This window comes from Schistocerca piceifrons, chromosome 7, assembly GCF_021461385.2.
Source record: "Schistocerca piceifrons isolate TAMUIC-IGC-003096 chromosome 7, iqSchPice1.1, whole genome shotgun sequence".
NCBI classification, from domain to species: Eukaryota; Metazoa; Arthropoda; class Insecta; order Orthoptera; family Acrididae; genus Schistocerca; species Schistocerca piceifrons.
In genome coordinates this window covers 518,319,170-518,331,441 of record NC_060144.1, presented here as the reverse complement: position 1 = coordinate 518,331,441, position 12,272 = coordinate 518,319,170, and the positions used below count along the sequence as shown (strand labels likewise).

The window sequence follows — 12,272 nt, the reverse complement described above, 5'->3', positions numbered from 1 at the left end:
GGGTTGAAACGTCCGAGGGTATCAGTAGTGTCAAAGGTTGTCAAGAACCCTCGCTGTTCAAAAATGGTTCAAATGGCTCTGAGCACTATGCGACTTAACTTCTGAGGTCATTAGTCGCCTAGAACTAATTAAACCTAACAAACCTAAGGACATCACACACATCCGTGCCCGAGGCAGGATTCGAACCTTCGACTGTAGCGGCCGCTCGGCTCCAGACTGTAGCGCCTAGAACCGCACGGCCACTTCGGCCGGCCACGCTCGCTGTTGCTCGTCGCACTGCGAACTTTCATTTCGACCGCAAAATATGGTTTCATTGATGCCCTTTATGCCCAACCCTGAAGCTTGTGGCGACCAACACACATTGTGTAAGCAGAGGACGCGGTCAACTCATCACCAGTGTCTGACAGAGAGATTCGAGCGCTCCCCACGCTATTCCGTGCAGCAAAGAGAGTCGCGGTGAAACTTACGTGGCTTATGTTGTATTACTGTCTTGTTGTCGGGCTTGATGATAAGTCATTAATGTATCAGCTCTCCGCAATAAATGTTCTTGGTCCCTTTCGTCACTGTTTATTGTGTAGATGTAAGAAGAATTGCTACGACGAAATAAGTTGCTAGCACTCTTTTCTGTTATCGCACACACACGTAACATGCATTTAATTTGTGGCCCACTTGCAGCAGTGTAAGACTTGCCTCAAGCCTTTTCGTACCGGTTCTGATTACACCTTCAAACCTGACTCAGACAATCATAGTGACTGATGTCTCCCTCATACTACTTGAGTACAAACAGAAAGAACAGATATGATGGACCTTGCCCTGCCACATGCGATGTGTCAGAAGAATTAACTTCCCTGGCGTCAAATGAATAAAGTCCATGGGAACGGAGTCAATGAAAATGCAATGACATGAAATAATAACGAAAATCTGGGATGCTCAGTCTGGAACCGAGCGACCGCTACGGTCGCAGGTTCGAATCCTGCCTCGGGCATGGATGTGTGTGATGTCCTTAGGTTAGTTAGGTTTAATTAGTTCTAAGTTCTAGGCGACTGATGACCTCAGAAGTTAAGTCGCATAGTGGTCAGAGCCATTTTTGAACCTGGGATGCCACGAATATTTCATGGTGCTGTTTCCTCATACCGAGTGCGGGATCCTTTGGTAGCAGTGTTTGGTAATCAACGTCGAAACGCCAGTGACGACGGAAGACTGAGTCACATAAGGCAAGTTTGTCTGTTAGGACGACTACTCATGAGAAACAGGAATTCCAGGCTCGAGTCCCCGAATGGCAAAAATTTTTGTTACTTATGTTGTATTCATTGCATTGCAGGTTAAGTATTTTTGAACTTCATTTCACTATCTTGACATTGTATCTTCATTGATTTCAAACATCTCATTCGTCCATTTCATGTCTGTGAAATTAATTCAACTTTCATACAAAGTTTCAGACCATAAAATAAAGAGCACCCACTAAAAATGACGTAGCTCCGTTGAAACATGCTTAAAAACCAAAACAAGGCAAACAATAGCGAAGCAATTGTGGTCAGAAGGCGTGGGTGCAAATCCAGTAGCTCATTACCTGCGCGATGATAAAACAGTGAGTAATGCCGCCGTTTAATGCACGCGCCGGCAGGAAACCGTAACGAGTGCCAAAGAGTGAATGGCTCTCCCGGCATACTGCGAATTAACTGTGACATAACCGCGAAACTGGCGCAGGCGTCGGCGGTAGTTCGGTCGGCCGGCGCGTGGCAGCGCCACCGCTGCTCGGGGGGCGTACCGCCGCTGCCCTGTATCGGTCAGTGTGTCACTTGCCGTTGCCGAGTGCGGACATCGAGTAGAGCCGGTGCGCCGCGTGTGAACTCGCAGGGCTGCCTCTTCCAGCGAGCGCGGAGAATTCGTCCAAGCTGCTGATGCTCGGAGGGAAAACGCATGTAAGTTGCACGCCAGTAGCGACGAGTCTGCGAAACTGTTGCGTCGAAAAATTTACGGCGTTGGTATGGCTGTGCTTCATTATAGCGATTTTGTGACATTCGATCTCAATCCAATGCTAGATTACTATACTCAAAATACAAACAACAAACTGTAAGGCAGACAGTGCTAAGCACACATTACTTCATTTAGAATATAGTCTCTTGCTTACGTTCGTAGTCACTAAAGTCAAATAGGGCAGTGGAATATAGCAGAATCAAATCGACTGAAGTTGGAAAAAATTGTTATGAAATTAGACGGTGAAATTAGTACACGAATTTTGCTATTTTGGTGTTATAGTACCTGGCGACGGCTGAAACAAATAGGATACAAATTGTGGAATGGCAACGGGAAGAAAAGCTTCCGCAAAAAAGTAAAAAGAATTGAAATTCTTAACAACTAGTATAAATTTGTTTGGAAGTTTCTTCTGAAAGTATTTGTGTGGGTTGTAGCCTTACATGGAAGTGAAACGTCGACAGAGAAAGAGAGAATATAAACTTTTGGAATGTAGTGCTACAGAAAATTGCTGAAGATCGTTAGATGGTATAACTAGAGAGGAGGTACTACCACGTTTCGGCTCGAGCTAGACTAATAGAAGCGATAGAATGATCGAACACATTATGAGACATAAAGGAATAGTTAATTTGGTACCAGAAGGAATTGTAGAGATCAATGCGTTACTACCCTAGGCAGGTGCAAGTGCATACAGCGCGCAGTATTCAGGCAGATATCGAGACTTAACAAATGGTAAAGTAGCAGCATCAAACCAGTCACCGGATAGAAAGCCTTTACAGCAAAGGCTAATACCACTAAATTTTCGATCTTCTCGTCTTAAAGCACTCTAAAAGGAATTGAGCATCTTCTGAAAAGGTCACCAGTTTTCAACCTCAATCTACGTTAAGACATACTACGATATGTAATAGAGAACATTCTGCTGTTGTCAGGTATTTATTTTCATAGTGGATAGTAAACTGTGTTTGATTTAGAAATACAGCAGCTCTTCGGACACTTGCTCTTTTCTTTTCAGCCATATAGCTTTCGAACACTGTTAATTCATAGATTTACGGCCCAATGTGGATGTTATATAGTCACTCGAAGGTCTGAGGTTTGGTCTAAATGGTTGTGTTCTGCATGTGTTGCTGTAATGGATCCTCAGTAGTGTGCTTACCCCTGTTGTAACGGTTACGTTTTTATGTTGAAGCCTGCTGCACACCAGTACAAACGTTAGCCGAGTACGTAAACAAAATGTCTCCATTGATGTGTGCTACAAGCCTTTGACTGCACAGTTAAATGCCCACCCATCCACACACACCCATGTGCATATTCCGCAGGGCGCTGAGTGGTGTATGGCGGAGGATACTTGCGAGCTGCCTTCCATCGCACTAAACAGAAACTCTGATCGGATCACCTCGATCCGCCCTGCAGTCATGCAACGACGGCACTTTCCTGTACGCTGTAGCAAACAGTATTAGACTGCTGTCATCCATATCTGACGGGTGGCTTAGGTACCGGGAAAAGAGGATAGCTCGTATCATTCCTCTCTGGAGCACAGCTGACGTTACTTTCGCCCATGATGATCTCTCTTCGTCAAGTAAAATACCGGGTTCTACCGCCCGAGAAGTCTACCGAGCCGATCCCATACTTGAGTCTCAGGGCCGATGTGGATGTGGCCGGTACGCACCTTTTGTTTGCGAGTGAAAAGCGGTAGAGCGACGCTGTAGCAGCTCTAGAGAGACGCCTGCAGGCAACCGTGTTGTGCTTTGTTAGAATGGAGGACACCCGACGTGTACAGACACGCGAAACCGAAGCAGACGCATCTGTACGATTGGCGGCAAAGCTGGCGCCAGCAGTGGAAACGTTGTGCGGGATCCGACTTGTCGCCTCCAGTGGAGGGGCCTAGCCGTACCTGAGGGATACCTGCCACATGTGACCAAGTCTGAGAAAAACAGGTCAGTCCAGAAACTGGGTCAAAAAGGCGTTATCTTTCCGGAAAACACTACTTTGCGCTCTGCTCGAGACGTAAGAGATCTTGGAGTGCTTTTTAGAATGAATCCTCCAGCTCAATCACGTACAGTAGACATTATTTCGGAAAATGAACTACTTCTTAAAAAGATGCTCTACTATTGCTCTGTTCTTGGGGTTTACTATCTCCACATATTTGAGGTCTCTAGGAAATGATGAATAGTGTGTGGGGGAGGGGGTGGGTTAGGGGTTGTTTGCAGCATGGGTAAGTCTCATAGTCTCATTTTCTCCCTTCCTTCCAAGTTCATTCTGAACTGCGTGAGAAGAAAGACGGCCGGTTCCACTCCGCGAGGAACCGAATTTCCCCACCGAGCGAGGTGGCGCAGTGGTTAGACACTGGACTCGCATTCGGGAGGACGACGGTTCAATCCCGCGTCCGGCCATCCTGATTTAGGTTTTCCGTGATTTCCCTAAATCACTCCAGGCAAATGCCGGGATGGTTCCTCTGAAAGGGCACGGCCGACTTCCTTCGCCATCCTTCCCTCATCCGATGAGACCGATGACCACGCTGTCTGGTCTCCTTCCTCAACACAACCAACCGAATTTCCCCAATTGTAGCATACTAGTAGATGACATTGCCGAAGTAGAGATTATATGAGGGTGTCCCAGGAGGAATAGTTAACATATGGTGTTATGACTCGATCATTAGAAACAAAAATTTCTAGTAAACATTGGCTCTAACATGCGTACCTTTAAAGCTCTTAGCTCATGAGCTTTAAATCCAACGTTTACCGGACTTTTTTTCTTTTGGTCCATGGTACCTCCTCCCAAAATGTGGCAAACAAAGAGTAGGAGTGGTGTGTTTCACAGTATCGAAGATGCATTGCTTACAGCTCTTGAGGAATGCATTTTAGAGCCCGTGTTTACCAGACTTGTTTGCTCCGATTGATTGTGCGTGAATACTGACCGTTCCCCTGGGAGAAACTGTATAAAATGCAGACTCACGATAGCAAGAAAAGCGTTCTCAGTAAAGGACCAGTCTTAACTGTTCGACGTGGTAAAAATGGAGAAACGCAGTCTGTTTTATTGAAGCTGTCGATTCACAAAAGTCCTTGATAGTCCACTTCGCAAGTTTAATTTCATTTTGTTACCAGTTTCGGCGTATCTACGTGCCATCTTCAGATCAAAACAAAGTACATTGATGAATGTAAAAGTGTCAAACGGGCGAGAGACTACTCTGCGAATAGTCTCACGAGGCTAGGCCAGGTTATTTGTAAACTGTCTCATCGACACTACACGGACACCTAAAAGTGGACTTAACACGGGGAGCGTCCGCTCTTCGCTTTTATGACGGCTTGATGTCGGCTGTACACACACTCAGTGAGGTGTCTCAGTGTCTACAGATGAATGGCAGCCCAGCTTTCATCAAGAGCGGAAACCACAGAAAGCAGTGACGTCAGACGCTGGCAGGTGGAGCGAGGTCTACGGTTTGACTCATCCCAGAGGTGTCCCGTTGCGTTTAGAGGGCAGTTACAGGCTGTCCAGTCCGTTTCTGGAATGTTCTTGTACACAAACCACAGCTTCACAGATCTTGACTTATAACAGGGTGCATTGTCGTGCCGGTACAATCCTCGTCTCCGATATGTTCCTCTACTGTACGCAGCACGCAATGCTATAAAATGCGCTGATTTTCTTGATGCGCAGTAAGGGGGGGGGGGGGGTGGTCACGCCCTAACCATGAAGAAAAAAATCATACGCAGGTGACGTTCTCCAGGCATTCGCCATAAGCAGGCCCTTCTGTCGAGTTGCAGCACGGTATAGAGGGATTCGTCACTCCTGACACCACCCGAAGCGTCACTTGGCATTGATTACCGAAATGTGTTGCTTGTGATGAGCTACTGGAGCTTTCTAACTCCCTACGCACTGTCTTTGTGCTGGCTGGACTGCCGGTAGCACTTTGCGATGCTCGACGGTGCCTGCCCGCCAGTACACGAGTTCCGCCTGACCTTGCTTGGTTTAGGTGTCGTTGTTTCTTCTTGTTTCCAGTTCACAGTCAAATGGTCAACTTGGACAGCTTTAGAAGTATTGAAATGTCCCTCATGGATCTGTTTTATGCGCCCAACATATGTAAACAGATGTGGTATTGTGTACCGCACAAGCATCTGTGAGCACTATGTGTAAGGACGTGGCTTTTTGGACAAGGTGCTGTGCGTTTTTAAACATTTTAGTGATGACAAACTTTTATAACGCGTTGGGTTTTATCCAGTTGACATCGTTTTCATGAAGTTCAGCGAAAATGAACTTGAACGTATTTTGCTGCAAAAATAAATAAATAAGTAAATAAAAAAATTAAGACCCGATGATGACAGCTAAGACTGTTGAAACCGGTTGTCCTGAATAAAATTATTTTGGCCGATCTTGGCTTTAGGATGGTTTTTAATATTTATTACTCACGCTACGTCCAGTGGCCAGTTCACAAGTAATATTTCTGGCTTTACAGCCATCACATTCGGCTACAAGGGGCCCTTCTTAGAGCAGTTGAGATGGCAGCGGTGAGAAGATGGCGTAATGTGGTGTGAGGTACCGATGACAGACGGTTTGTTCGGTACGGATATCGTGTGAAAGACCGCCTAAATTGTGGTCCTTCTCCGCGATTGGCTGCTGCTTTCGGAAGTAGCGCGCCACAATGATAAATTTCTATTATTAATATTCGAAAAACTAAACAGTGAATTTACTTGCATTTAAGTTGAAAGCATCTCTCATTAGCAGGCTACCATTCCATTATTTCAAAATTGTTAAGTACCAGAAATATAATAAACAATAGCTAAGAGAAAAGGTAGACGGATCACTTCGGAGATCTTCGGATCGCGCCTAAATTGGATGGCGGGCGGGCGAAGCGGTTCAGCTTTAAGATCAGAGCTGGTTGGACAGCCTCAGAAGACAGACAAGGCGGCTTGGCCGGTATCGTTAAAGGTGTAATTAGCAATATCTGGACATGCAATTGAGGACAACCTGATATTAATTCCTCAAATACACAGTTCATTGTTTTATTTTTTATGCAAGTGTGAAGACTGGAAATTATTTGTAATTCATAAAGTGGAATGTAATTGAGTTTCTCTATTCTACCAATAAAAAGCGAGTGGTATCCCGTACAGACAAACTAACTGAAAATTTTATTATTCATAGAATACCAGTTCCTTGCTAAGAGTTCATTACAGCCTCAGGATAACGGATTCACGACCTACGCGCCGTTTTCTGCACAGGGGACAAGAACTATAGGAGTGTGCAGGTTGGTGAGCGTTAATTACTACTAATGCATTTCACACAGGGCGGTGGAAGCAAATACGCAGCTCACGTGCACTGCAGTCTCTGTACAAATGAGATGAGTGACGCGTCATCTGTGCTGTGCAGAGGAGCTGTGAACGAGAAGAATTTTCCAGGGGAAGGGGTTTTATCATACAGACAGAAACACCTCCCACTTGCGATATCTCAATACCTCTCTCCTTCCACTTGCCGTGGAAATCACTTACAATCAGTCCAACCCGTTCCGCTGTTACTGGTTGCTTCCCTGCTGACAACACAACACTCCCCGCCTTCTTTTATACTGATGGGTTCGCCCCTCTTGACATCTGGCGGTCAATTCAGCATTAGAAAGAGGTGTCGGGATATTTTTGATTGAACATTGTGTATATCATAATTAGCACCAGCCTTAAATAGGGGTGTAAGACCAGTTGAAACACCCAATCAGAAATCTGTCGTGTGATATGATAACAAGCTAGTCGCTTCCGTCACGTGGACTCTCCAACAACTCTAGAGTTGGTAGCAGTTACTTCTGTAAAATATCTGGAAGTATGCGTGCGGAACGATTTGAAGTGGAATGATCATATAAAATTAATTGTTGGTAAGGCGGGTACCAGGTTGAGATTCATTGGGGGAGTCCTTAGAAAATGTAGTCCATCAACAAAGGAGGTGGCTTACAAAGCACTCGTTCGACCTATACTTAAGTATTGCTCATCAGTGTGGGGTCCGTACCAGATAGGGTTGACGGAGGAGATAGAGAAGATCCAAAGAAGAGCGGCGCGTTTCGTCACAGGGTTATTAGATAAGCGTGATAGCGTTACGGAGATGTTTAGCAAACTCAAGTGGCATACTCTGCAAGAGAGGCGCTCTGCATCGCGGTGTAGCTTGCTGTTCGGGTTTCGAGAGGGCGCGTTTCTGGATGAGGTATCGAATATATTGCTTCCCCCTACTTATACCTCCCGAGGAGATCACGAATGTAAAATTAGAGAGATTCGAGCGTGCACGGAGGCTTTCCGGCAGTCGTTCTTCCCGCGGACCATTCGCGACTGGAACAGAAATGGGAGGTAATGACAGTGGCACGTAAAGTGCACTCCGCCACACACCGTTGGGTGGCTTGCGGAGTGTAAAAGTAGATGTAGTTATACCACATCCACCTACGACGTCACTTGGCGGGGAGCTATTTGACTGGTTACGTCTAATCGCCACTTGTTTACGAAAAACAATGTGCGTATACCACGTAAGTAATTCAGCCACTAAGTAATGAATTCAGCCATGTGTAAGCCAATCCCTAACTCAAACAGGTGGCCTCTATACCACTGTTTCCCCGAACTTATGAACAGCTCACTGCGTGCTGGAGAGGAATGAATTCGGGTTATGCGTAACACAGATAATGGATAGGCCATCGTAGAAGTAATAAAAGGGCTCATTTGTTGTCACGTCACAGCTAATCAGACAGCTTCCCGCCATGATTTCACACTGACGTCAGCGTGATGTCACACCGATTGTAGACGCCAAGCCGGCAGCATTCGTTGCGTACTGTCTGCAAAATAGTACGCCTGCCGCCGAGACACGGATTCAGACACGGATTGTCCCGGTCCGCTGCTAAGATCCGAGATTTCTTTCGCTCCGTTAAAGACGACGAACGCTTTAAAGTGCCGTCATTTCTTGCGTATTTGGTAGCATCTAGAAAGGCCAAAAGAGTTAGACTGTAGCTGAGCTGTATTAAGCTTACGCGCTGTATAAAGCAAATGGAACTGAACAAGTCGGCCGTGCTAAACATTGCCTAGAGCACTGGCATAAAATACAATTTGGAAAGGCGAGGTCTTGGCTCTTGCGACTTGAGGTAATGATTTCGTTAGATAGGACGCGGTGGAGATTAGATTAAATTGCGACAATTTTAACCGAGATTAGAGATGTTAGTAGGGCAAGACAGCGTACTTTGGACACCGAGCGCAAGGAGAGACGGATGCTGGGGGCTCACAGGGCTGCAACAAGCGCAGTGGTGTTTTTTCTTCTTTTTTCTTTTTTAATCTCATTTTGTTCGCTTTTGTTCGTTGCATCTGCTAGGGGCGGACGTCGTAAGACATCCGTTGAAGTTCGTTGTTGATCGATTAAGGGGGGTAGGACGTCAAACGGGCCGACTTAGAGCAGGAGACGCACCACAGGACATTTTAATTTCCACTGTCTATACTTATACAAGTGCGCAGTGGTTAGACACTGGACTCGCATTCGGGAGGACGACGGTTCAATCCCGCGTCCGGCCATCCTGATTTAGGTTTTCCGTGATTTCCCTAAATCGCTCCAGGCAAATGCCGGGATGGTTCCTTTCAAAGGGCACGGCCGACTTCCTTCCCCGTCCTTCCCTAATCCGATGAGACCGATGACCTCGCTGTCTGGTCTCCTTCCTCAAACCAACCAACCAACCAACCAACTTATACAAGTAAATTCATAAAACTTTGTTAGCATGACTAGGAAGGATTCAGGATTCACACTCGTAGCAGCGGAAGTTCAAAAACATAACAAAATAAATTCTTTTACATGTGAAATTTCATCATTTTTTTCACTTACTATTGGCTGCATTTGTTGCTGTAGGTACACTTTTCTTCATAAGTAAGAGAGATTCTTCGGTAAATTTTGCACAGCATGCAAACCATACTTACAGGTGTCTGAAACTCTAGACTCTATTTAACTTACGAAAAATGGAATGAGCTGTTACGTTTTAAACTTTATGTTTAGAAAAATATCAAATTTTGTAGTTAGTTATCTCGATTTTTACCACAGTTTTTAGCAGATTTGGAAAATTCTAGAGTTTCATACATCTGTAAGTACGGTTTGTAAGCTGTGCAATATTCATCAAAGAATCTCTCTTACTTGTGAAGAAAAATGTACCTGTAGCAACAAATGCAGCCAACAGTAAGTCAAAAAATGATGATATTTCATATCTAAAAAAAAAATTTATTTTGTTATGTTTTTGATCTGCCGCTGTTGTGAGTGAGAATCTTGAATCCTTCCTGGTCGTGCTGAAAAAGCTTCATGAATTTATTTGTAGAAGTATAGGCACTGGGAATTAAAATGTCTAGTGGTGGCTCTCCTGCTCCAAGTCGGCCCGTTTGACGTCCTACCCCCCAACTCAGTTTTTTTATTACAGAGGGCAGTTCACCCACTGACCGAACACGCTGAGCTACCGTGCCGGCGTTAAGTGTGGCGTCAGCCCCTCGCTCCGTGTGACGTCACTGGGTGCCAGGCGAGGCCTGCGAGAAAGGCAGGCCGCGGCGCGGTGCGTCCGTCACGTCGCTCGCTCAGCTCAGAAGACAAACTGCGTTTCTGCACGTGTTAACTCGTAACTGCCTGTGTACGTAGAAACGAGAACTCATCCCCTACTGGAATCCTCTATTGTGGAGTCTTACAGTTAATGATAGGCAGTCCACAGGCCTACTAATAATTTGTTATGGCTGTACTGGGGTACAATACAATTGAAATCGTGCCAAAATGATTATCAGTTCCATAAGGCACCACATCTTGTATGAAATGATGACTGTTACGCAGAAGAGACTAAATCCTATAAACAAGCCGTTATACCATTTATGTCGAGAATAGATCTTAAATTTTGTTGTACAATTAGTAATCAGTAAGACTGCATAACAGCAGATTCCAGTAGAAGATGCTGTAACACCCCACCCGTCACTTACCTGGTTTTGGCGTGTGTTCGCCCCAGCTAATTGACTAACAGATCAACAGAGAGTGCAAAACTGCCGCAATATCAGATAACGCAGAAAAAGTAATAAGGCCCTGTGACTCCTGATTGAACTGTGGTGGCAGTGTTGATATTAATTGATTCAAAATTTATCACTTTTAATTAAAAAGGGGTGCACATTGATGTTATATTCAGCTATTGAACACCAGATGCAAATGTTGAACATAAAATTAAGAAAGTAACTTGGGATTTCAACTACTTGATTGAAAACAGATGCAGGCGATTAGCACAAATTTATTTTAACTCTCGACCTTCAATCATCACGTAACAAGACTCTCCTATCAGGCAGTGGTAATAAATTGCGTTTGCATGGAGTAAAGCGCGATAACTCAAAACTAATTCCTATCGACTGACCCAGGCCTAATGCGAAGTGCGAGAAGAATTCTACAATATATGGCCCATGAAACCCTCAAGGAAACTTTGCCGATGTGATCCAACAAATTAATCAGTGGCCGGTGCGGGCGCAATATCACCAAATACAGCGTGGCGGAGCGTCGTCGTTGTGCGGACGTCGGCCAACCTCGTGGTGCTGCAAGGCTGCGCTCGTCTATTCACTCCTAGCTATCTTGCTCAGTACATAGCTGAATCAAAACTTCCTATCTCCAAGCTCAATCGTTCCATTTGTTAAGTCCTAAACTGCAGAGATGCTCACTCTTTCTCAGGCAAGCTGAGTAAAGAAAGCCACGTCTGCACTCTAGGCAAGCTGGGAACGGAAGACTCCTATGGAGACTTCTCACAGTCCGCTCTTCACCTCGGTTTCCCCTCCAGCAAAATCACTTACGCCAATTGCAGCGCAAGTCGAGTTAATAATGTGTCGCTTCCCAGCGCCGACCAATGCCTGCTCTGGGAAGTGAACAAATTCACAAAAAATTTCCCTTCCTCTCAACTTATGCTATTTAGCTGCTCCCAGGCCACCCATCAGGGTTGGCGTCTGCACAAAACACCAATTTTTCCGGAATTCTGACTCCCAGGAGAGTACTTCAAATTCCTCGGTCCTATGTTCCCAACGGAGGCCGGCGTATCTCATTCTGTCGCTCTTCACCAGATTTACTTCAGACTCTGCGGACCGTGAATTCAGTGTAAAGTTGCTATAGTCACAAACACACGTATTTTGGCCTCTGTTGACCGCTGCACCGTAGCTTTGTGCGGCTTTCTCGTATGTTTCACTGAGAACGGGTAGACAGACATTTACCAACAGGCGTACAAGTTCTCTGTCTGCTTCCCGGTACACCAGCACGGGGTCAACCACCCATTCACTGTCACTCATCTTAAGGCAGCTGGAGGCCGCGCTCCGTTA

General features: G+C 45.5%; 1 protein-coding gene across 2 annotated transcripts in view; it reads left to right on the top strand.

Moving 5' to 3' along the window:
* Positions 1-1,806: 1,806 nt before the first annotated feature.
* Positions 1,807-12,272, top strand: part of LOC124804661 (zinc transporter 1) — a 682,916-nt gene continuing 672,450 nt past the window's right edge. For both annotated transcript variants that reach the window (XM_047264896.1, XM_047264897.1), the window contains exon 1: positions 1,807-1,922. In XM_047264896.1, coding sequence (XP_047120852.1) covers positions 1,921-1,922 — 2 coding nt within the window. In that variant the 5' untranslated portion in view covers positions 1,807-1,920. The remainder of the gene's footprint in view (positions 1,923-12,272) is intronic.